This window comes from Anabrus simplex, chromosome 5 (genome assembly GCF_040414725.1).
Source record: "Anabrus simplex isolate iqAnaSimp1 chromosome 5, ASM4041472v1, whole genome shotgun sequence".
Taxonomy (NCBI): domain Eukaryota; kingdom Metazoa; phylum Arthropoda; class Insecta; order Orthoptera; family Tettigoniidae; genus Anabrus; species Anabrus simplex.
In genome coordinates, this window is record NC_090269.1 from 331,804,807 (window position 1) to 331,831,512 (window position 26,706).

The window sequence follows — 26,706 nt, forward strand, 5'->3', positions numbered from 1 at the left end:
ACCTGTATTTGTTTTTTATGTCACAAATGAAGAAAACGCGCTCTTACATATATAGGTTGTTTAAACACAAGCAAAAATTTTACAGCTTTCTCACAAATCCTTTGCTACTAATCGTGCATACCACTATCCGAAGGTTCGCGTACCAATACTGGTAAACCCTGCTCTAGAAGAATATATTTCAGTTGCTGTCATAGGAACTCTGATGCTTGTTGTTTAACGGGGCCTAACATCTAGGTCATCGGCCACAGGAACTCAGAGGAGAGATTTTCAGCATTGCAGTCACAACATAGCGAAGGTCACCTTATCTATTTGTAGGCTATAGGAGCCATGATTTTTTCGTAACCGGTTTCATTTGGTCCAAATGTATCGATGTTGATAGAATCCAGCAAGAGAGGATGGCATTTCAGAAAAGTCCTGGGGGTGCAAACTATCTCCGTTCGTGGCAACTGCTCGCGGAGGTCGAAGTTGGTTGCTACAAGTATTACAGCAGTAAGTAAAGAGGATGGTTACCTAGTTGTACCTTCTCTTAAAACCCACCACTACCACCACCACTTCTTACAGCAGTAATGCCATCTAGCGGAGATGAGTGGCACCTTAAGAGACGGAGTACACCTCAACTAACAACAGCGTAATGCTATCGGGGACAAGTTTAAGTGTCTCAGGACATTGTGTGCCATCATATTTTGTTTTCTTCCGGCTGGACGATATTAGAGTAGACGGGTTAGTTATTAGACCGAGGATTTGCATATAAATTCATGTTTTATCGAAGAATCATTTAAAAAAATATTTACATATCTTTGCATTTGGGAAGAAATATAATCAATTAAGAACAATTTTATGTGACATATATTGAGTTTTGGAGAAAAATGGACATATTTATTTATTTTCCATATAATTGCCTATTTTTTCATGATATTTCTTTTTTCCTATTTTGTAAAATCCTGTCCGGAGAATGCTGTTTTTTTTAATGAGCCAGGAAATATAGAGACTAGGGATCTGTCTCTCCTGGATTCGTTTGGCAGGGGTGACAAACGTGGAAACCAAACTAAATGTAGCATCCACTGAAATATTTTGTAAACATTTCTGAGCGGTGCGTCAGAAAAAATAGGGCGTATGTAAAATTGCTCGATAAAAGAATGTGCGTGTGGTTTTGTACGTTCCTTGCATTTAATATTTCGCCAGACTTCATTTTACTAATTATCACAATATAATTCACCTCCCAAACAAACCCTGTGGATACCCGTAACAAACATTATATAGGTTCAAATGTTTCTGAGAAATAATGAAATGGCATATGGCTTTTAGTGCCGGGAGTGTCCAAGGACATGTTCGGCTCGCCAAGTGCAGGTCTTTTGAATTGACACCCGTAGGCGACCTGCGCGTCGTGATGAGGATGAAATGATGATGAAGACGATACACACACCCAGTCCCCGTGCCAGAGAAATTAACCAGTTAAGGTTAAAATTCCCGACCCTGCCGGGAATCGAACCCGGGACCCCTGTGACCAAAGGCCAGCACGCTAACCATTTAGCCATGGAGCCGGACTGTTTCTGAGAAAAATGTACCTACGAGGACCTTCTGTTTATTAAAATATGGCTTTTCTTTACAACCAAAACCAAGAAAATCAATCAATCAATCAATCAATCAATCAATCAATCAATCAATCAATCAATCAATCAATCAATCAATCAATCAATCAATCAATCAATCAATCAATCAATCAATCAATCAATCAATCAATCAATCAATCAATCAATCAATCAATCAATCAATCAATCAATCAATCAATCAATCAATCAATCAATCAATACTGATCTGCATTTAAGGCAGTTGCCCAGGTGGCAGATTCCCTATCTGTTGTTTTTCTAGCCTTTTCTTAAATGATTTCAAAGAAACTGGAAATTTATTGAACATCTCCCTTGGCAAGTTATTCCAATCCCTAACTCCGCTTCCTATAAATGAATATTTTCCCCAATTTGTCCTCTTAAATTCCAACTTTAAATCATGTGACTTACTGTTATTAGAACTATGAACTTAAAATATTGTTGTAAATTTATTATTAAACAATATTTTTCCACGTCAAAATTATGATTAGAATTATATGAATATCTCGTACTCTATCTTCTGGGCTTTGATTCGTATAATACACTGCAATTAATTACTCTCGTTTGAAACTGCGCTCAAGACCTTCACGCACTGCTCACTTTTAACGCATCCAAGTGCCAAATTTTAATGTCTTTAGTGCATATTTTAAGTGCACATGTTAAAAGTGCATATTTTGGACATTTTTACTGCATATAAATCGTCGGTCTATTTCTTATACGATTGCAGCAGCAAGGCCACCTAGTCAGTGATTTTTAGGTATTACTGTTAAAATCACCGTTGTTTCAAAAAAGGCTCATGATGGAATTATACTGCACTTCGTTTGTGGTGTTTATTACACTTTGTTTATACTTATGCCGACTAAACAATATTTTCAGAATATACATCGTCACCGCGAAATTAAAAACGAAATCTCCTTTATTAACACATTATTTTAGTGGCGGAATTAACTTTTGAATATGGCGAGCAATTCTGGAGCTCTCTTTATACTACTGTAACTGACGAGGGATGCTGGGTTAGCTGCAATTCTCAAACCATAGAATTTATATGACACGCATGATTTATTGCAACCTCTTGGTAGCCAAATCACGCATTTTAATGTTAACATCCAACAGCCGTCTCTTCTGAGGGAAATACATGGCCTTGTTGCCTACAAATAAACTGTTCTGTCGTGATATATCATTTACGAGTGATTGATGTGCTGCCTTCGTAGTGGGTCACATTACCTCTATTGTTTGGCATTCGTTTATCGAGCAATATATTAACAATATTTCACAGTTTACAAGTGACTCCTGTTATTGATAAGCGGAATACAGTAAACTTACAGTTATTCGGGATAATAAAGGAGAGAATATGCTATAAAATCGAAAAACACTTATTATCACGTTCAATGGAACATTTATTGGCAACATAATAGAGTATTTTAAAACTTAGCAAGAAAGGTTTTATTTTGAAAAATACTGCATACAATTTCTTTTCTTTTTTCGAGAGGAGTTCAACATTTACTCGCGGCACTACGGACTTTCCTCGTTGCTATAATGTAATTGAATTAATGGATGCATAAACAACATAGTCCAGTTTCGTCAAAACGCAGTTAAGGCCAGTCCAGCGTTCTTAAATAGTAGATACATATTTTGACACCAAAATAAGTCTATTACTTCTATGTAAAATGAATATACCCGCATGATATAATCTGTAATGTCTTCATATTAACCTTTTGACGCCAGCAAATATATGGTCCACGCAAAGGATAGTATTGGAAAACATCTGTGAACCTGCTGGTACTAACGAAACGGTTCATTATCCTGATTGTTCTTATTGAGCAGGACATCCATTAGAAAAAAAAAGTCAGTTCTGTAATACATTCTGTCAGCTCAGTTTTGAAGTCATCAACGATACAAGAGCAAACTTTATTCGGTCCATTGCGGGGAGCACCTTCGTGCTATAGGCCTACATACAATTTTGACTTATTGTTCTTCAGGTCTGTGACGGAGAATGCATTAATGGTGAACTAGCTTAGATAAAATGTTTCCTTGACAGTTGTCTTTGCAATGTGGATATTATTCATGTAATCGAAACACAAACCTGGCACTCTCTTATTTTCTGCACATTTCTGCTGCGTTGTTTCCATTAATTTATCATAATGTTACGAATTTTCCAATTATACCCCAGCACAAATTAAAATTTTGAAAACAGCTACTGTTAAGATATGTTGATTGGCTAAACAATGATAGTAAAATGGTTTTCTTGTAAGATAGATAAATTAATAGCTTACAATTTCGTACAGAAATTTCTATCTTGCAATAAGATCAGTCCACAAAATTTAAAACGTTATTGGGCAGCAACAATAAAATGTATCATTTCTATCTTTTGCAGACAATAAGAAAATATTGGGACTTAGTAATGAACTGATTTAAGACAATCCTACACTCGCCATTTTCATGCTAAGTTGTTTTATGCTTCTTCTGTAAAATGTAACTTCTGGAACGAATGCTGTTTATGCAACTACCCATTCAACTGCTTTGTTGATTCATATAGTCTAGTCAAGCAACATGTCACAACACTGCAACGCAGTGCTATTGCCATCTTCTTTCTCCTCGAATTTTTCGATAGCTTCCAATTTTTGTGTTATTGTAAAAAAAAAAAAATCAGTTTTGTAACGTCCTATGCCATGACGAGATAAGAACGAAGACTATACGGACTGACTAGAGGCGGAAAACTATCGATAGCGCTATCGATAGTTATCGATAGTGACTACTATCGTCATACATCGATAGTCCGTTGCCTATATCGATAGTCAACGATAGTTTTTTTTTCCCCCCTCACTTTTTCGCGCTAACAGAAATTGTACAGCTGTTTGCAGTTAACTGGTGAGAAGTTTGTTCCAATTCATAGGTGTGTATTTAAGTATCTCTGCGTACCTGCGACTTCAGTGCCGGCAGAAAGACTATTTAGCAATTTAGAAGGTGGGATTCTCCATTCAACCTAACCTTAGTTGAGTTGATGCCAATACGGGACAAAAAATGAGATTTATATGTTGTCAAAGACTGTATGTAGGCGAGAGAAGATAAAGCACATTTTAGGTCAAAAACTTTATGAAAGAAACTGAAAACTCTCCTGCCGTCTGTTGAGAATACTTTAAAACATTTTTCCAAATATATTTACAATACCCAAGAAAATGTCGGGCGATCGCAAAATGAACAGTGCAGCTGAACGAGAATTTCTCGGGCGGTCACGTTATGGACAAGCGTGTGCAGCCCGAGAATGTCTCGACGTGCCACTGAAGATATGAGCGATTCAGATTTGAATTACAGAAATTACGTAGCATTAAATAGTTATCCTCTCTACTGATTTTTTGTGGTTTGTGTTCAATAAATGTTCTATTTTCGGGCATAATGATATGATTCGTTCCACTTTTTGAAAACTGTCGATTACTATCGATAGTAGAGCTCATAATATCGGAAAATATCGATGGCGATTACTATCGATAGTTTGCCGCCTCTAGGACTGACTAAACAGAGCTTCAATTCGATTTTCACAGAGACGCAAGATCGATATCAATTATAATTTAATTACTGCGTTGATGGGGTGAAAGTTCCTTTTGGGGATCATTGTAAGTATCTAGTACGGCATTCCATTGTCCCGCGTCGCGGAGTTTTTGCTGTCACTAAAGCTTTGTTTCTTAACAAAAAAAAACCTAGTTCAAAAGCGGAAAAACCTAATGCAGCTTAAAATTCTTTTAAATTTGGTTTTTATGTTCCACAATCAATCCACACACAAATAACCAGGAGTTTACTGTACTATTATATATTACATTTCTGAAACGGCCTGTGTCAGAGTAGAGAACAGCGTGACTCGGTGGATCACTGGTAGAGTGTTCGACTCATGAACCCAAGTATGCGGGTTCGATACCATCTGAAATAGTCGATTTTTGAAGGACGGTGAATGCCATTGTTGCTGGCATGTTACATAACTCTGGTGGCGCGCTCAGTATCTATCACCTGACAGAATTATATTAACTCATCCGATCCAGTAGAAACGTTCAAATTAGTAGGCAGGGCACCTAGATGGCACCACTTCAGAAGGCCTGTATCATGGTAGCTGAGACTATACGATTATTATTATTATTATTATTATTATTATTATTATTATTATTATTATTATTATTATTATTATTATTATTATTATTATTATTATTATTATTAAATTCGTGTCCTCGCCCGGAGGTGGAGCAGCTCTTTTCAGGCACACTCTTTATGGATCTGCATGTACCATTTTTTACCAGCCCTCCTGCCAATCTTAAATATCTGGCAGTACCAGGAAACGAACTCAGGCCTCCGAGGACAACAGCTAATAACACTAAACGTTACCTTACGGAGGCATATATTGTTATTATCCGTTAAATGAATACATATTACATTAATCAACAATATAAAAGACAAGGATTAATAAATTATTTCAATTTCTTCCACTGTATTATAGCTGAATCAGAAGTATGAAAATACTCATTATTCCGCACAAAACAGTACATTTAAGCACCCCTAGATTAGCTGAATTATCTTTCTAAATAGTCTGTCGGAGTGTCTACGTTCTATGTTCATGCTAGGATAGCTTACAATGTATTAAGTATACCCACGTATTGAAAATTATCTGAGGTAGAATCCGATCACATTAGTGGTGGGACAATCGCTTCTGATGCCCATAAATCACAACGAAATATCATTCACTCGACCGAGCTTGTTTCCATGGCAACGGCTGTTGTCCCAAGTTACAACTCGCTGGCAGAGTTCCAGACTCGTGAAGAACATTATCAGATGAATCCACTTGGAGAGGGTAATGTTTGCAAACTGATTTGTTTTCTACATTTCTACCTCCAGTTGCTGCTCATGAATAAGTATAGCTCCTGTCTTAAAACAGTAAAAATGAAGACGTAAATTTGGTATTCATATGCTATTTGCCACTTTCCACAGAAAGAGATACTGGTAATAGGGAAGGAAAAAGTGAAAACGATGCATGTTTATTACGAAATAATTATTATTAATCTACAGGAAAAACAGTGAACAACTTTATATTGACCTCTAAAGCTCCACATGATATATCTGTCACTCAAATTACAAGGCAGCTGTTACATGAGACTTAAAATCATTACTTTTCCTCTTATAAGCATCCTCTGGTGGACAATTTTTAAACTTTACTTTTAGGTCATTCTTGCCAATTTCTTAAAGCTAGCTGAAATTTGGTATACAAATTTTAGGTATTTCTGTGCTCTAATGAACATTGGAATTAATTAGAATGTTTGTACCTACCAGTATAATAAAGAACGTTTGACAGGACTGTATTCTAATATTTATGGTATATGGTTTTCATTAGTTTGTTCCGTACTTTTTCTTCGGCTTTTCTTACACAAACATACCTGAATTACTTGAAAAGTAATTGTTCTGTGATAATATATACACAAATGCCCATGTCTCCATTTACGAAATCACGAATGAATGTTACCGTATTTTGAATATATTCTTGTGCTATTCATTCCTACTGTTACAAACATACCGAGTCAAAAATGAAAGGGTTTGAACACGAAATGAAAAAAAGAGAGTAAGTGGAGATTATAAGTAGTTTTGAAGAGTCATCTTTTTTTGTAACACAACTAGCGATTCGTCCCGGCTTCGTACGGGAATAGTTTTAAATTCATGGTTTTAGGCTTTTTTAAATTTCCTCATTTTGTTTCTGATATATGCACAGTCGCTAAAAAAATGAACGAACGCATGGTATTGTATACGTTCCTGGCAGGTACACTTTTCTTAACATTGCCGGCCGAGTAGCACAGGCGGAAGATCTCAAGTTGATGGATTCGTTCCCGGTTCAGTCTGGTGATATTTGAAGGTCCTCAAATACATCAGCCTCTCGTCGGAAGAAAAAGCCCCTGCGTGACTAAATTCCGGCACCTCGGCGTCTCTGAAAACTAACTGTAGTTAGTGGGACGTAAAACCATGAACACTATCATAATTATTAGATATATTATTTGTTGTGGGCATTCACAGGGTTTGTGTGTACATGGGAGGTAAATTAGTTTTGATAACAATTAAAATTAAGTCTAATAAAATATTCAATGTGAAGAACACACAATACCATGCGCTCATTATTTTTGATTGATTATACGTAACTTAGTGCGACGTCTTTTCAATGTCCTTCCAGTCGCCTGCCTTGTTAGCTCGCCCTTTTCTTCCCATGCAATATTTGCACCATTCCTGCACTTTCAGTACATGGACGATGACTCTTAAACTACTCATGCAAGGTAATTTTATCTTTGTAAGAGTACTGAGCCGAATAAACAGTCGGTGTTTTAATGTCGCAGTAACACATACAAGGTAATCGGCGGCGAAAGGATGGAAAAGGGCTAGGATTGGACAATTAGCGCCCGTGGCCTCAATTATGTACAGCGCCAAAATTTGTCTGGCGTGAAAATGGGAAACTAAGGAAAATCATGTTTAGGATTACTGACAGATTCCCACAGACACACCTTCTTGTATAAATCTCTCTCTCCCCTCCTCTCTCTCTCTCCCTCTCTCTCCCTCTCTCGATATATGTATAAATGAGAAATTGTCCGTGTCCGTAGCGTAACGGTTAGTGTTATTAGCTGCCGTTCTCAGGGTCTTGGGTTCGATTCCCGGCACTGCCAGAAATTTAAGAATGGCAGGAGGGCTGGTATGTGGTTGAAATGATGCATGCACCTCACCTCCATTGGGGGTGTGCCTGAAAAGAACTGCACCACCTCGGTATGAGGACACGAGTTTGCATTTTGGCCAGGCTCCATGGCTAAACAGTTAGCGTGCTGGTCTTTGGTCACAGGGGTCCCGGGTTGGATTACAGGGAGGGTCGGGAATTTTAAACAAAATTGGTTAATTCCCCTGGCACGGGGACGGGGTGTTTGTGCCGTCTTTGTCGTCATTTCATCCTCATCACGACGCGCAGGTTGCTTACGGGAGTCAAATAAAAAGACCTGCACTAGGCCGCTCCGGAGGCCACACGATATTTCAATAAGAATTTTGTCCTACATTGCTCAGAATATTAAAAAAGTATTTCTGTACCGGTCGTGTCCACAGTAAGAAGAAAATGCAAGTTTTAAATTTTCCGTTATATCTGTCTGTCTTTCTGTATGTATGTACGCGCGTGGCGTGGCGTGGCTGAACAGAATTTCAATGAAAACTGATTTATAGAGTCGAGGCGTTACACTTTAGGCTATAAATAATGTTATTAGCCCGAAGTGAAATGGTAATTTAGGCGAAGGTCTAAAATGTAATTCTTAAATATCTATATTATTAGTGGTTCTATCGACAGATAAGACAGAAAAATATATAGAATACAATTTATGATACTTTACGTCTTATAAAGTTTTACCGTACCGGCTAAGATAACAGAGATATTCATGATTCTAGACTTTTGTAGCTAGTCCATATCAACGCCGAGCCATGAGAAAATAGGTGAACAGAAATGAATGAAAATCGGTATATAAAGTTGGGAAACGAGGCAATACAGTCTAACCTGTAAATAATTGTCTACACGTTGGATGAAATGGTAGTTGAGGGGAAGGCTTAACATTTCATTCTCAAATCTATGTTATTGTAGTTGGGCTCACGGGAGTTGGAGTCTGACGTCTAGCGCCACTGGCGAGAGAAAGTTGACTGACGCTGCTCGAAAATGGTCTATTGCTATGGCAACGATGACACAGATGTCACATTTAAGGATGCTTTCGTCACGTGGGTTGGCTTGCTCTCAGTCGCTTTTGTTATATTATTCGGAGTAGTACTGTATTAGCTGTGTTAGTTGCTGGTTTATGTAATAATTTAAGTGCTTGTTTCCTGAATATTATTTTCGTTGTTAGTTTATTTTTTGTAAGTTAATCAGTGGCTAGTAGTACAGTTATATTCTATATTTAACATGTGCATTTGTTGAGATTATTGCCAGTTTATATGAATATGAAGTCTCATATTTATCGGCAATGGCGTTTTCTGTCCTAAATGCCGTAATTATTAGCACGAGCTTAGGAACGGGTCAAAGTTTATTGAATTGCATTGGGCCAACATAGTTGATTAAATATCCAGCCTGTATGAAAGGGTGATATGCCGCAGATTGATATAACTATGACAACGCAGCGTAATTCACTCAATCATTCAATACTGATCTGCATTTAGGGCAGTCGCCCAGGTGGCAGATTCCCTATCTATTGTTTTCCTAGCCTTTTCCTAAATTATTTCAAAGAAATTGGAAATTTATTGAACGTCTCCCTTGGTAAGTTATTCCAGTCCCCAACCCCCCTTCCTATAAATTAATATTTGCCCCAATTTGGCCTCTTGAATTCCAACTTTATCTTCATATTGTGATCTTTCCTACTTTTATAAACGCCACTCAAACTTATTCGTCTACTAATGTCATTCTACGCCATCTCTCCGTTGACAGCTCGGAACATACCACTTAGTCGAGCAGCTCTTCTTCTTTCTCTAAATTCCTCCCAACCCAAACTTTGCAACATTTTTGTAACGCTACTCTTTTGTCGGAAATCACCCAGAACAATTCGAGCTGCTTTTCTTTGGATTTTTCCAGTTCTTGAATTAGGTAATCCTGGTGAGGGTCCCATACACTGGAACGATACTCTAGTTGGGGTCTTACCAGAGACTTATATGCCCTCTCCTTTACATCCTTACTACAACCCCTAAACACCCTCATAACCATGTGCAGAGATCTGTACCCTTTATTTACAATCCCATTTATTTGATTACCCCAATGAAGATCTTTCCTTATATTAACACCTAGATACTTACAATGATCCCCAAAAGGAACTTTCACCCCATCAACGCAATAATTAAAACTGAGAGGACTTTTCCAATTTGTGAAACTCACAACCTGACTTTTAACCCCGTTTATCAACATACCATTGCCTGCTGTCCATCTCACAACATTATCGAGGTCACGCTGCAGTTGCTCACAATCTTGTAACTCATTTATTACTCTATAGAGAATAACATCATCCGCAAAAAGCCTTACCTCCGATTCCACTCCTTTACTCATATCATTTATATATATAAGAAAACATAAAGGTCCGATAACACTGCCTTGAGGAATTCGTAGTTACTGCTTTCGCTCAAATGTCAGACTTCAACTCTCGTGTGCCCAAGTATACAGTAGTGATCCTATCAATAAATGCTACGTAACAAAAGTTATAGAGTACAATTTGCGGATCATTTATATCTTAAACAATTTATGAATTTAGACTAATGTTGTTTAGTCAATATCAACGCCAAGCATAGCTAACATGGAGGAGGATAGGTTACCTAGGAGAATAATGGACTCTATTATGGAGGGTAAGATAAGTAGAGGGAGACCAAGACGGCGATGGTTAGACTCAGTTTCTAACGATTTAAAGATAAGAGGTATAGAACTAAATGAGGCCACAGCACTAGTTACAAATAGGGGTTTGTGGCGACGTTTAGTATGTTCACAGAGGCTTGCAGACTGAACGATGAAAGGCATAACGGTCTATAATAATGATGTATATATGTATGTTTGTATAAATAAATAAATAAATAAATACATAAATAAATAAATAAATAAATAAATAAATAAATAAATAAATAAATAAATAAATAAATAAATAAATAAATGAATAAATAAATAAATAAATAAAACTGGAAAGGGCCACAGAGAGCAATGAAAGGAGTACGTCACGACAAGGTGATCCCTTTCCGCTAGGTTCTAACTCTAGAATGGCTTTCGGCCATTGGCTCTTGTCCTTTCTATCAGCTTGGCCTGCCCTCTAGTTTTACAATATAATCCCAACGACGTTAGCATCTTAGTATAGTTCACCGCTGTGCCTTACTCTCTGGCGTCTGGGTTTTTGACGGAATGATGAATACTTTTAACTTGCCTTTTTCGCATACAGAAACTAAAGTGAAGAAGTAACAGCAAGGAAAATATAGACACAACCATTTATTTTTAATTAATATATCTTTCCACTGCCCCAATTTTTTCTCCTGAATTCCATCGTTATTTTTATTCATACCTCCTCAACATTTTCCTCAATACATTCTCGTGAATTGATGTTAAAATTAATTTTGAGTTACAGGAAAGTTTTCTAAGCCCGCAAAAACTATAGCTCATTTACTTGGGAAAAGTAAATAAAAAAATGCTTATCTTGCTCACTTATGCTATCTTACGTACTTCTGAGCCCCAATTTCGAACTTCATCCTATCTTGGCCTTTGAAGTTCGGCAATTTTCTGTTTTTCTAGGGAACGTTCTTAGATGGGTCTTCTGACCGGAAAGAGGATTCTTTTAGGAAGTTCCGAGTTACAGTAAATTTCTGCATCCTTGAGGTAACCTGTGTACGTCAACATGTCCGACAATCTACAGGACTGTTATGAACAATGTACGGGATTTGAGCGTGCACATTTTGAACACATATTGTACCAACACAGATGCGTGTTGCCGTTGTCACCTTGTATGTTGGACGTATCTTGATGCTCAGAGCATGTTTGTAATATCAGTAATGCATATTTTGCCACATACTGTAATTTCCACTTTCATCGATTTAGGAGAAAAGCACAATCTTAGTGGATCGTCATTGCATGCGGTATGAAATTATGTTCGTCAATTTTAAAAGCAAAGAAGCTTTAGACGTCACAAAAGTGAATGTCAACTATTAATGTATTTAAAGTATTAGTATGATAACGCAACACAGAAGCAAATGAAAGACATTTAAAGAAAATTATCATTAAATTACTTGGTACACTACTTATCTGAACTTTCCATTTCAAAAAGTTAGCACAATTACATAAAAGGACATACACCACACGTGTTATTGCACAGGACGGCGTTACGACCTACACACTGATATAAGCTTGTTTACTTACGAGGAAAACATTCCTCGGAACTCATCGACAGTGAGGCAAACAGAAAAACTGTAAAGAGAAAACAAAGAAACAAAGAAGGAGCACGTGAATACACTTTAAATCAAACTGTGATGTGTTTTAGAAGCATAAGGTGAGCCAGCTAAAATGTTCATCTGAGATAACTTGTAAACCACTAAAGATATCGAAGTTCTTTAATTTTTTGGTAATACGACCAAGGAGCTCATAATTGAACTTGCAGTATATTCGAAGATGTCAGTATTTGCTGAGATAACAGCACTAACTTTATTTTTAAAATGATTCTATGCAGTTTCCTGTACCTCAAGGGTGTGATCCTTTTCAAAATCTGAAAAATACTTTTCCACGAAATGGAATGTGTTAAAATGTGTTCAATTTACCGGATATGAGGCCTGTTCGAATGAATCAACGATCATTCGGCCAAGGCACGGACTACGTACAAATTTCTTTCACTGTTTTATGACAGCTAAATATTCACTCTATTATGATAACATTGTATGGTTTCTATCATTCTTAATCCGTTTGGTTTTTTCCCTCGGACTCAGCGAGGGATTCCACCTCTACCGCCACAAGGGCGGTGTCCTGGAGCGTGAGACATTGAGTCGGGGATATAACTGGGGAGAAGGACCAGTAACTCGCCCAGGCGACCTCACCTGCTGTGCGGAATAGGGGCTTTGTAGGGGACGAGAAAATTTGGAGGGATAGGCAAGCAAGAGGGAAGGAGGTGGCCGTGGCCTTAAGTTATTCACAATCCCGGCATTTGCACGTAGAAGTGGGAAACCACGGAAAACCACTTCGAGGATAGCTGTGGCGGGAATCGAACACCCTCTACTCAGTTGACTTCCCGAGGCTGAGTGGACGCCGTCCCAGTCCTCGTACCACTTTTCAAATTTCGTGGCTTTCGAGGGTGACAGCTAAACACACTAACCACTACAAAACAGAGGCGGGCAACATTATATGATTTAAAACTCTTAATATCGCCGTAAGAAACAGGTAAAGGAAAAAGGGATATGCGATGCCTTTTAAGAGACAACATTCATTCGAGTAGAACGGCCGATCCTGGCTCAGTCCGGTGGTATGTGCTCAAATACGTCAGCTTCGTGTCGGTAGTTACTGACAAGTATAAGAACTCATGCAGGACTAAATTCTGGCACCTCGGCGTCTGCGAAAGCCGTAAAAGTAGTTAGTGGCACGTAAAACAAATAACATTATATTAGAACGGCCGACGGCTGGCGAGCGAAGTATATTTAAAGACATTTCGTTTTCTCGGGGAATACTTGTCAGATTTTGAAACTAATCGCAGCCATGAATTGGCCATGTCCATATTTCTAATCCTAAGTTATAAAATAGTGTATTTTCATTTAGAAATGTAGTACCGTTATCTTAGCTGATACTAACATCCTGGAGAAGTACTGCAAGTTCGATTATAAACCCGTTAGTAATGTAACTGAAAGTGAAAGTAGAGTTTTGATTCTTTAACAACGGTTTACGAGGTTTTTCTTTGCTATTTGCTTTACGTCGCACCGACACAGATAGCTCTTATGGCGACGATGGGATAGGAAATGCCGAGGAGTGGAAGGAAGCGGCCGTGGCCTTAATTAAGGTACAGCTCCAGCATTTGCCTGGTGTGAAAATGGGAAATGTACGAGTTATTTGAAGTGGACATTTCAGTTGACTTACCCTGTAATGAATATATTTTCTTAAATACAAATTAGAAAGAAAATGAATTGTGAGGAATATAAATTAGTTCTATTTCATTCTCTAGACATTACTCTTTCATACGTCTGATGCCAGTTTATTTCCTTGAGAAAAAGGAAAACATCAATAAACGCAGATACCGCAAGTTTAATTGAAAATTGAAAAATTAATTTGCATCGCGTCATTTGTATTATTTTAATGAATAACTTTAAATAAAAAACTACCGTACTTACTTGGTGACCAAGTGAGCCTACCCGTTAGGAGAGAAATTATGATACCTGGCACGGTTTATATGCATCACATTTAATTCTGTAGCTGTTCCCAATTTTCATAACATTTCATTGTGTAAGTCCTTGAGAAATGTAATAAGGGAAGTGTTCAAAATATCATGATTTTCAAACTGAATATCGAGTACTCTTTATCGTCCTCACGGGAAATTACAGTTGAGTAACAGGTTACTTTGTCAAATCCAAAGCTTTAAAAGACCACGCGTGACTAATTTCACGGACATGCCTCAAGTCATGGAATACAGTATCCATTATATAATGTGTAGGGCCCACCCAGGCTAGATACGTGCAGATTATTGACATGTTATGAGTACTACGAGAGAATGTGAGGTGTAAAACATGCTGTCTGGACCACTTCTCTTAGTCCCTTGTATTTGCCGGTAGATCATGTTGGATGCTTCTCCGTCATATGTTATAAGAGCTTGATGGAGTTAGTCTAATATCAGGTGAACGTGGTGAATTCCAAATTTGTTGGAATTCTCCGCGATACTTCTCGAACTATTATCCTTTTGGAATACCCATTGTTGTCAGGAAGGGTACTGTGATAGCCGAAGGGCTCGTCATCGGCTTCTCAACAAGGTATTTGCGGTTTGGATCCCAACCAATGTGTGCGGATTTTTTGAAATGAGAAGTCACTTCCCAGTGGTAAGAATTCTGGTTGGAGATTTATCCATTCATCGCATTTATTTTTTAAACATCATTACTACATATTCCAATGATTCATTAAATGATTACATCCAGTAAATACTGTGTAAGTTATTTCTTGTTTAATGTTCACTTGCAATCATGAAAACAGTATTCCGGTTCCTTTTATCATCCACTTGTCACTGAATGGTCAGCGTAATGGCCTACGGGTCAGAGAGTCCCGGATTCGATTTCTGGCCCGTCAGGAATTTTAACTGCATATCCTTAATTCCTCAGCTCGCGAGACTGAATACTTGTGTTCATCTTAATTCATATCTTCATACACACACTACCAACCACATAAACATGCAATAGTTAATACATCTCTCAACATAGGGTTGGTTTTAGCACGGACAGCCGCTCGTAAAACAGGGACAAATCCACACGAAGAATCGATCCAAAGAAATTGGTTTAATTAAAATATGAGAAGTTGACCGTTGTCGCGTATTCAGATTGGAAATGCGTTTCTATTACTATAGTTTTTTCTATTAATGTTCTAGTTTATTATTGCGTTATAGGTAGAATTAGTGTATTTTTCAGACTCTACTGTTATCGTCCCGAAGGCTAATTTTCAATGGGTATGTTGTTCTTAGAATGCATACTAATAATAAAAATGTCTTGTAAATATCTCTAGAAAGAGGAAAGAATTCGCTCATTTCTTCTTGATGGAAGATGAAGAAGGCTCAGAAAAATCTAATAACAGTAAACAGTGATACCGTGAGTGAATGATGGTGAAGAAGAAAATAACTCCTATCGAAACATCATCACACAAAGCGAGTGATACAAATGCAAAGTTTCTGTCTTCGTAAAATAATATTTTAAGTCCGCCAGTGGTGGCCGGTGGACTCTCGGTTCGGGGAAGTTGGTGGTGGTGGTGGTGGTGGTGGTGGTGGGGGACACACACACACACACACACAGTACTTTTCACCCACAACTCTTTCTTTGCTACTGACCAGTACCATCTCACTCATTCAAGTCTTTCGCGCGGAAACAAATTCACTGCTGCCAACCCTCACAAAACGCGAGATGCAAACCAGAGGCCCAATTTGAATCAAAATTCCTGATCTCAAGTGTTACATATCAATATAATTATTTATCACTTTTCTTCTTAAAATATAAATAATAGGGCAAACAAGGTCATAAATTATCGTCTAATTTTACTCTATGCGAGCATGAAGATTTGGCTGGCGCATGCTCATATAGGGATTTGTGAGGACATCTTTACTGCTACACTGTTAGGGACTCTGCCCAAGTGAAAACCTTTCCCGCACACTTCCTCGCCCCCCCCCCCCACCCCAAGAAACCGACCACCAGCGCGCTTCCCCCTTACATCTCAACCCCCTCATTCACAATATATCCTCGGATGGTAGATCGAGAGTCCGTACCGTATCTTCAGCCTGAAAACATTTACTAGTGAACTGCGCGTTGAAAGTCAGTCAGTCACCTAGCCTACGTTTGATATTGCTAAACGGTCTTCTTTAATGATGAGAATTTACAGTTTTACAATGAAATGTAATTTTCTTAGCATTATTTGAGTCCAATATTTGACTTCAAATGTCTAGAGAAAATAAAAAGAACCTTTTCGTTCTCTAGGGAGGACACAGTCCAAGGGTCCTTAAGGGTCGGCCGCTACTGAAGTCCACCATACACTTAAAATTACATGTTAGGAAGCTAACATTTACTTCAAAATGATAATGGATTCCATTAAACTTTGTGAATAATTCAAGCATTTTTAATTTTTAAATGTAAAAAAAAAGACTTCTCCACTTTTCCAGGCAAGTCTACAAAGAAAATAATCGTATGTTGAAGGGTTAAAGTAATAATAATAATAATAATAATAATAATAATAATAATAATAATAATAATAATAATAATAATAATAATAATAATAATATATATTTAATGTCCCGTTAACTACCATCAGTCCTAAGAGAAGCCGATGAAAGTGAATGTTCCAGAAAACTTACGAATACGGATCTCTCGAACTTAATCACACTCAAGTACTAAACAACTATGCAGGGATTCAATCGCATCTTGAAGGAGGAGTTGAGCGCGTAACTCAGCTTGCCCCATGCCGATGAAGTGTATGTTACCAATATGTGGTCCTAACATTGCTCCCAAATACTTATGTTTAACTCCTCTCTAACCTCCCTTGGACAACTCTTACTTTTTACAAATCTACGATACTAGGCCTTCAGTACCACGGAGATCTTTTCATTATTCTTCCATTTTCTTTTCCCACACTCTCATTCTTCGATCGATTAGAGTTCGTATCGTTCTTTGTGTGTTCGAGTTCACTGAGGTAATGTTTCCACAGCCTATCGATTACTTCTAGTCTTAAAGCAAATAACCACAATATCACAAGAACGATTTTCCTGATCTAAGTGAAACTTTGCACAGTTATTAAGCCTACTTCTCTAGAGATTACTGTGATGGAACTCAGCAAATATTAGGCTCAATAAAAGTAGGCATAACAGCAAAATAATATTTAAGTGTTTTAAAAAGAACCAGTCAAGCTAACTTCAATGACCTTAGAGAATCTTAGTTAATCTTCCACAGTATTCCATAAGTTTCAATGTAAAGTAAAGAATTCAACAATTACGCTTATATTTGAAGTGCCATCAGGTTTCTTGTCGTATGACATGATTAATAATGTTACGATAATTTATTTAAAAAGTGGTTATTTTGTTATAAATGTTGATGTGTGCCACATTAAGTAAATGGTTAGGATATTGTCTACCAGCATGACAATGTTCAAAGTTCCACTTGAAATAATATGGGAAAAATGAATAATTTTGTACTGTGCTGACTAAATGTGCCATGGTTACTGTATGATCAAATACATTTTTTGACAATAATGAAGGTTGTAGCCTTACTTGAATTTACACATACTCTACTTGGTAACTTCACTACTGACTGAACAGTGATTCTCAAAAGTGCTTGTGAAATAAAAGGATTCTTTTACAAAAGACACATCTACAACCACTAATAGACGAATCAAAGCGCGGAGATAGTCTGGAGTGGAGTTATGATAAGAAATGTTGACCATTTGTACGATTTCTTTCCTGCAGTTGAGAAATTAATTATTGAGAAGACGGAAATTACTTGCTGTGTCTAGTATAACACTAAACGTGACAAGACTGATTGTATTGAAATAAACGCCTGTATGTTCTGACTAACACTCCAACAAACTAAACTTTACCCTACTGATTCTGTTAGTGGTGTGAACTCCTGCACCCGCAAAGCGTGGGTACGATACATTTCTTATCAATGAAATTTCCTGACTCTATTAACTGATCAGCTAGGAAGAAAAGTATCAGAATATAGGTGAGAAGACAAAATGGAAGACCGAGCGAGTTGGCCGTGCCGTTAGGGTCGCACAGCTGTGAGCTTGCATTCAGGAGATAGTGGGTTCGAATCCCACCGTCGGCAGCCATGAAAATGGTTTTCCGAGGTTTCTCATTTTCACACCAGGCAAATGCTGGGGCTATACCTTAAATAAGGCCACTGTGGCTACCTCTCCAGTCTTAGCCCTTTCCCATCCTTCCGTCACCGAAAACCTTCGATGTGTTAGTGCGACGTAAAACAAGTAGCAACATTTCAAAAAAGAAATGGAAGTGCGAAATGTAAGAGACAGGGTTTAGAAAAGGGTCACGTGTCCATCTGGGTATCATCAAATTATTTAGATGGTAAGATAGCAAGGATTTTTTAAAAGAAACGATCCTTCTATTAATAAGAGCCTCCGTGGCCCAGGCGGCAGCGCGCCGGCCTCTCACCGCCGGGTTCTGTGGTTCAAAATCCGGTCACTCCATGTGAGATTTTTCTGGACGAAGCGGAGGCGGGACATTTTTTTCTCCGGGTCCTCCGGTTTTCCCTGTCCTATTTCATTCCAGCAACACTTTCCAATATCATTTCATTTCACCTGTCATTCATCAATCATTGTCCCAGACGAGTGCGATAAGGCTTCGGCAGCTGGCACAATTCCTATCCTCGCCCGCTAGATGGGGCTTCATTCATTCCATTCCTGACCCCGTTGAATGACTGGAAACAGGCTGTGGATTTTCATCCTTCTATTAATAACAAAAGTGAGTCCGTTTCAAAGAAAAAAAAAAGCATTTCTTTAGAAAATGCCGTCCTGCTTCACCTTGGTTTCTGGAAAGGTCACCGACCGAGAAACTATGACTTCGAATACTTGTCATAAAAAAGTATATTTAACTTTCTTAATATGAGCTAGTATTTTAGTCTGGTAAGATTTCGGCTCCTTAGCTGGATGGTCAATGTTTAGGCCTTCGATTCAAAGGGCCTCGTGTTCGATTCCCGGTCGGGTCGGGAATTTTAATCGCGTTTCTCTTCATATTCACACAACACCCCACACTACCAACCACCACAGAAAGCACACAAAAGTGAAGGGCGTGAGGAAGGACATCCGGACGTAAAGCAGGGCCAAATCCACATGTGCGACCAGTTCGCACCCACTAGGGTATGGTAAAAGTGGAAGAGAAGAAGAAGAACAAGATTCCAGTCTGGTAAGGAATAATAGCGCCTTAAACCGGGTGTACAAGATGGTTTTTCACAGCACAGGTAAGCAGCATGCTATAAAAAAGCACGATAGAAAGCACTACGCACGCATAAAACAGCATGCGTTTTGCTGTAGGAAAAACAGCATGCTGTCTTCTCGCAAGACGTTTGTTATTTTAGCACAAGAAGACCACAAGTGGTGATGCGAGATGGGAAGATGAGCCGTTGAAGGGAACGCATACTTCAGGTAACATTTTGCTTATCATAGTAAACAGTAAGCGATACCAGCCAGAGCTTCGAGAGATCCGAAGCTGTCTCCTGCAACCAAATATCACCACACTACACAGAGCTGCCCAGTTGCAGGTCTCATGATTGCAACTTGTTTTTGTATAATTGGGGAGTTTTTTTTCCAATAATTAATTTAAACTTGCTTCGTTTACTCACAAATGATTTATGAATAAATAAGTACCTTTAAGCGACAATTCTTTAATTAACCTTCCCGATGTTCCCTGCTTTTGGCATCTAAGTATCCACTGTCGTGTTTAGATTTCTTTTTGGTTTGATAATTTTCATTGCCTCTTACGAATGTAAATTAATCGTAACCCGTCTTAATTCATTAATCATCTCTCGACGAAGGAGCTCCCTTTCATCCATCTGAAACAGATCTTTTCTGTCGGCTGAGAATAGCAGGCTATGTATTCGCGTTGTGTACACAGGGAACAGTATGCGAAAACAAACAGCGTGCTATTAAAGCGTCGGGCACAACGGGCCTAAGATATTAGTCAGGTTTTGACTCAGATCAATTTCTGGTGAAACATAGTGTGTCTTCTGGTATGTGCTAAACAAAATTGTTACCTTCATTCACCTGTCTCACAGGGAACATTCACGAAGTGCATGACTGATAATGGTATAACATCAAATGCGATGGAAGGTTCAGCTGTAATCGATGCTTATTGTCCCAATTTCAATCAATCAATCAATCAATCAATCAATCAATCAATCAATCAATCAATCAATCAATCAATCAATCAATCAATCAATCAATCAATCAATCAATCAATCAATCAATCAATGATTTCCATTAGGGGCTGTCGCCCAGGTGGCGAATTCCCTATCACCTATTTACCTAGCTTTTTCTTAAATGTTTTCAAATCGCTTCGAAATTTATCGATCTTATCCCTTGAAAAATAATTGCAATTCCTTATTCCTCATTCTGGATAACTTCTACCACTTTGTACACTAGTTCGACTTTAGACTCTCTTTCTTCTTCTTGGACACCGTATATGAAGATATTTTTTCTTACGTTGTCTTGTAAACTCTTCTCGACTGCTCTCTTCGTTTCTCTCAGGTCCCACTCCAGGCTTCTTACCTTCTGCTTCAATAGGTCTAATTCATCTTTATTACACCCTTCCTCTTCCACAAACTTCTTTACATCTTCTTTGACACTCAATTTTAGGTACATAAATTCCCTGGATAACTCTCGGAACATTTCTTTTATTTGCTCCGTCTGACAAGCCTCTCTAATCATCTCTCTAATCGCCTCGTACTCTTCCCATCCAATGGAACCTACTGGACCTGGGCCGGGATTAATCTCTACTTCTCCTATTATCAGCAACACCATCACCACCGCCGCCACCAGTAACGTAGCCACCATCTTCCTTTTTTCACCCTTTAACTCCATTCTTGTTTCCATTCTGCTTCCCTTTTTACAGTTCCATTTGCCGATCGCTATCCTATATTGTGTCAACGTGATACCCATTGCTCCGCGCTCCACTCAGCACATCCGCTCAGCTCACTGTCTCACAGACGACTGTATTCCTCATTCTATAAATGAATATTTACCCCAGTATGTCCTCTTGAATTTCAGCGTTATTCTCATATTATGATCTTTCCTACTTACAATCTCCACTCAAGCTTTTAGTCTACTAATATCATTCCATGCCATCTCTCCACTGACAGCTCGAAACATACCGTTTAGTCGAGCAGCTCGTCTCCTTACTCTCAAGTCGTTCCAGCCCAAATGTTGCAACATTTTTGTAACGCTACTTTTTTTCTTGGAAATCACTCTGAACAAATCGTGCTGCATTCCTTTGGATCTTTTCCACTTCTCGTACAAAATAATCCTCGTGTGAGTCCACTACACTGGAACCATACTTAATTGTGGTCTTACCAAAAACTTATACGCCTTCTCCTTTACATCCTTACTAAAAGTCCTAAAGCCCCTCATAACCATGTGAAGAGATCTTTTTTTTTTTTTTTGCTAGGGGCTTTACGTCGCACCGACACAGATAGGTCTTATGGCGACGATGGGATAGGAAAGGCCTAGGAGTTGGAAGGAAGCGGCCGTGGCCTTAATTAAGGTACAGCCCCAGCATTTGCCTGGTGTGAAAATGGGAAACCACGGAAAACCATTTTCAGGGCTGCCGATAGTGGGATTCGAACCTACTATCTCCCGGATGCAAGCTCACAGCCGCGCGCCTCTACGCGCACGGCCAACTCGCCCGGTGTGAAGAGATCTGTAGCCGTTCCTAATAACCTCGTTAATGTGATCACCCCAATGCAAGATCATTCCTTATATTAACACCTAGGTACTTACAGTGATCCCCATGTCGTACTTTATCCCATCAACACAATAATTAGAACTGAGGGGGACTTTTCCTCTTTGTGAAACGTACAACTTGACTTTTCATTCCATTTAGCCTACCATCATATCATTATCCGCTGTCCATCTCACAACATTGTCTACTTCCCTCTGCAATCGCTCACAACCCTGCAACTCATTTACTACGCTATACAGTATAACATCATTTGCAAAAAACCTGATCTGCGATTATAGCTTTTTACCGATATCCTTTGTTATATAAATAAATATAAAGTTCCAATAATAATGCCCTGTGGGGCCCCCACCTTAATCATTACAGGATCAGATAACACTTCACCTACTCTCATTCTCTGAGTTCTTTTTTCCTAGAAATTTAGCCACCAATTCAACCATTCTTTTGCCTAGTTCAATAGTCCTAATTTTGATCAGTAGTCTCCTTCCCACTCCTAGCCATGTCCTGTCCCATCGTCGCCGTAAGACCTATCTGTGTCGGTGCGACGTAAAGCAACTTGTAAAAAAACCGTCTCCCATCATTTGCCCCATCAAAAGCCTCGGATAGGTCAATAGTGATATAGTCCATTTGACCTCTTGAATCTAAAATATCTACAAGTTGAGCCTAACTGGAATAACCTTTCCTAAATCCGAACTGCCTTCTATCAAACCAGCATGTTTTAAAATGCTATTTGTTCGGGGCGTCGACCTATAGAGATATTTTTACCCCTATTTTCACCTGCGTGTAATTGGAATTGCGGAAGTGTAGAGCGTTGAATGTGAGGAAAAGAAGGCTAAAGACGACACAAACACCCATTCCCCGGGCCAGGGATATTAATTATTTATCATTTTAAAACCCTGACCTGGCCGCGTATCGAACCCGGGACCGGGTGACAGGCGGACACGTTGCCCCTTACACCGCTGGGCCGGACAGCCAACCAGGTAGTAATTTTGCAAATATTTAAAATATAATTAGAAATTTTCCCAGAGCTTACAAAAACACTTATCAAGCTGACTAGTATGTAATTATACGCTTTACTGTGTGCTTATCATACTTTCCTTTGTACCCTGAGGCTACTATTGCAACTCATCACTCTTTCCTTCCCACTCCTAGCCCTTTCCTGTCCCATCGTCGCTATAAGACCTATCTGTGTCGGTGCGACGTAAAGCAACTAGCAAAAAAAAAAATTCTTTTGATATCGTTCCTTGATGCAAACAGTAATCAAACCAGTATTTCGGATATGGCACTCTATCGCAACCCTTTGCCCTTAGTATATCCCCTCAAATCTTATCAATCTCAACTGCTCTTCTATCTTCTGTTTAGCTGCACATACCGGTAATTATACACGATTATGAGCCTAGGTACTGGTGTGATAATAAATAAGACAGGAAACTCATCTATAAATAATTATTCTACTAATATTAAGTGTCCTTACATAAGCATATTTGTGGGATTTGATGTAGAAATCTGCTAAGCACAGATGTAAACGATAATAAGCACATTATACGAACGATCCATTTGTTAGGTTGGGAATTGAGCAACTCGATTATTCAGGGCCGATTGCAGAAACATGACTATTTTTAAGCCTTAAATAACGTCTACCTCACAGGGACACGAATTGCATTACCATACCTTAGTCACTTCCATATTATCAAAGATGAGACTGACTAGGAACAATCGCGAAGTGCCTGGTGGGTATCTGTCTCATGTTTTGTATTAGCTAGACGTCGTTTAATTTTCAGTAATGGTTCGAAAATGGACACAAAAGTACCTTCCATGAAACTCTTTGCTTGTCGCAACCAATGAGATTCGTCGCTGCGTGCGCCAGACGTTAGTCAGCTGTAGTCTTCCTACACATTACAAAATTATGGCTAAACATGAGGATGAGTTGCCCATAGATAGGAATACCGCTTTCGGTGGAAATTAAATCTCATATAATATTATCGAGTGTAAAGCGATACGACACCGTGAGAGGAAGTGTAGCTTTGATTATAGTGTTGTTATGGTGAGTGTAATCTGAATAGCTTCGGCGAAGGGAAGATGAAACTATAGTAATGTGTGACCGAATGAGTTTTACGGGCCATGTACTGTAGGTTGCATTCTGGAGATCGTAGGTTCGAAACGCATCATCGGCAGCCCTGAAGATTGTTTTATGTAGTTTCTCAAGTTCTCTGACGATCGGGATAAGTTATCCTGATACGGATGCAGTCTATGGGTCCTATTATTCCAGGAAAATTACCCCCAAAAAATATAATATTTCAGTTACCAATAAATTATAGTCAAGTTGATAGTTACCGTCCCGCCCTTTGTGTCAGGCTCAAAAAACAAGTCCCTTATATTATCTCTAGAAAAGCGAAATCGTATTTTAAACTTTACCTCCACGTACTTCCAAACTAATTGCTGCGATTTCGTAGCAGAAGATCCACAGTAGGCCGTCGCACTAACCCTTCTTCTTGGAATTGTCTCAATATGATAATAAAAATTATATGTTTCATGATACACAATCTTTGATTGTGATTCATTCCTAAAATTTGATATTAAACAGTATCCTCGGCAGTGTTTAAACATAGACTGTTAAACCTCGGCTTTAGACAGTATCTTCAGTGATAAATAGCGTCTTTGCAAGGCGGCAGCCATAGCCATTGTTTACCTGTAAACATTGTGGGCCGATTGCAGAAACGGTGTTTAGACTATATTAACATCTGAACACTCCTATCAGTATAAAATGGTAGACAAAGATCTCAGAAATAAGCGGTATTTTACAGAGAGCAGGTCAGTCAGCTGTACTTAGGCTGAGCACAAACATCTCTAAACACATCTTTCAATTTGGACAGTCACTTAAAGGACACTTTTATCCCGACCTGTTGAATAACTGGCTTAGTGGGGCGCCACAAAAATAGTCCAGACGGTTAAATTTAGCTTCTAGAGGAGGGGACACCCTCGAAGAGTAATGGATCGTACACACGGCCACGCCAGGCGATCTAAGAACGATTAATATCCACATTGTGAAAGTCTGACATTGGTAACAGGAAGGAAAAAGCCACACGAATTTCCACCCTCAAGAATTTTCTGCATTTTTTCGAGATAGCGAGGACATATTCGGAAATTAATCAAATTTGGGATAACAGTGAAGGTTCCTGTGGTATTATACCGCGTCCTTCGAGTGTCAAATGCGTACAATATTTTCTTGGAATTCTGTGGTATATATTGCCAAGTTTGAGCATCAGTTATTTAGGAATAACTCCGTTCAGTGGTTATCATTAATGCCTTCACCGTTCACCATTCGCCGGAAATATGGAACTAAATTATGAGAAGGCAAGTTCCAAAGAAAACGTCCATTCCCTTAAGTAGATAAGCCTATTGTAAGAGAGACCTATTTAAATATCCTTATCGAAGGAGGACGTTGAAGGAGGAATGAATAGTGACAAACGGATAATAATATAATAACCATCATCATTGTCTAAAGGCTTTGCCTTGTCACTGCAACCATTAATCTCGTCTCTCTGCGATCCTTTTCATCTCTCCATAACCTTGGCATTCCATCATCTAAACCACCCCTTCCATGATCTTCTTCCGCGGTTTCCCTCTGCCTTTCTTTCCCATCACCTTGCCTTCGAATAAGTTCTTTATGAAGTCATAGTGCCAGAGAATGTAACCAAAAACCGACGCTTTCCTCCTTTTTTTCGTTGTTATTAAACGTCTCTGAGTGTTTATTTCTCTAAGCACTGCTTCATTAGTTTTCTTCTCAATCCAGCTAGTTCTTGTCATCTTCCTCCATAGTCACATTTCCACTGCCTCTAGTCGTTTCACGTCCTCCTTCAAGAGAGTCCATCCTTCACAGCCATATAGCAGCACACTCCAAATGAATGTTTTGATAAACAATTTCTTTTGTTCAGTATCTAAGGATTTATTAAGAGCTGCTTCTTTTCCTCAAAGGCTTTCTTACACAGGGAAATTCTTCTTTTTATTCCCACAGTGCATCTGTTGTCATCGGTAATAACTGATCTAAGTAGCAGAACTTGTGCACCTGTTTTATTAAAATATTTCCAATTCTGAGATGTGCCTCTGGCTTCATTTTAGATTTGCTTACAACCATAACATTAGTTTTGTTTAGATTAATGTTAAGTTGGAAGTCTTTTAAGATGGATGTTAATTTGTTGAGCATTATCTGCATGTTCTTCTCATTGTCATTCAGAAATAATAATAATAATAATAATAATAATAATAATAATAATAATAATAATAATAATAATAATAATAAAATAATATTATTAATTAATAAATAATAATAATAATAATAATAATAATAATAATAATAATAATAATAATAATAATAATAATAATAATAATAATAATAATAATAATAGGCTAAATGAAAGCAGGGTGGACTCAGAATAACTTAT

General features: G+C 38.4%; 1 protein-coding gene across 4 annotated transcripts in view; it reads right to left on the reverse strand.

Moving 5' to 3' along the window:
* LOC136874071 (UPAR/Ly6 domain-containing protein qvr) overlaps positions 1 to 26,706 on the reverse strand; it is a 695,631-nt gene that overhangs the window by 68,440 nt on the left and 600,485 nt on the right. For 2 of the 4 annotated variants that reach the window (XM_067147598.2, XM_067147596.2), the window contains exon 3: positions 12,508 to 12,555. The exons of the other annotated variants lie outside the window; for them this stretch is intronic. In XM_067147598.2, the coding sequence (XP_067003699.1) occupies positions 12,508 to 12,555 (48 nt within the window). The remainder of the gene's footprint in view (positions 1 to 12,507; positions 12,556 to 26,706) is intronic. 4 annotated transcript variants of the gene reach the window in all.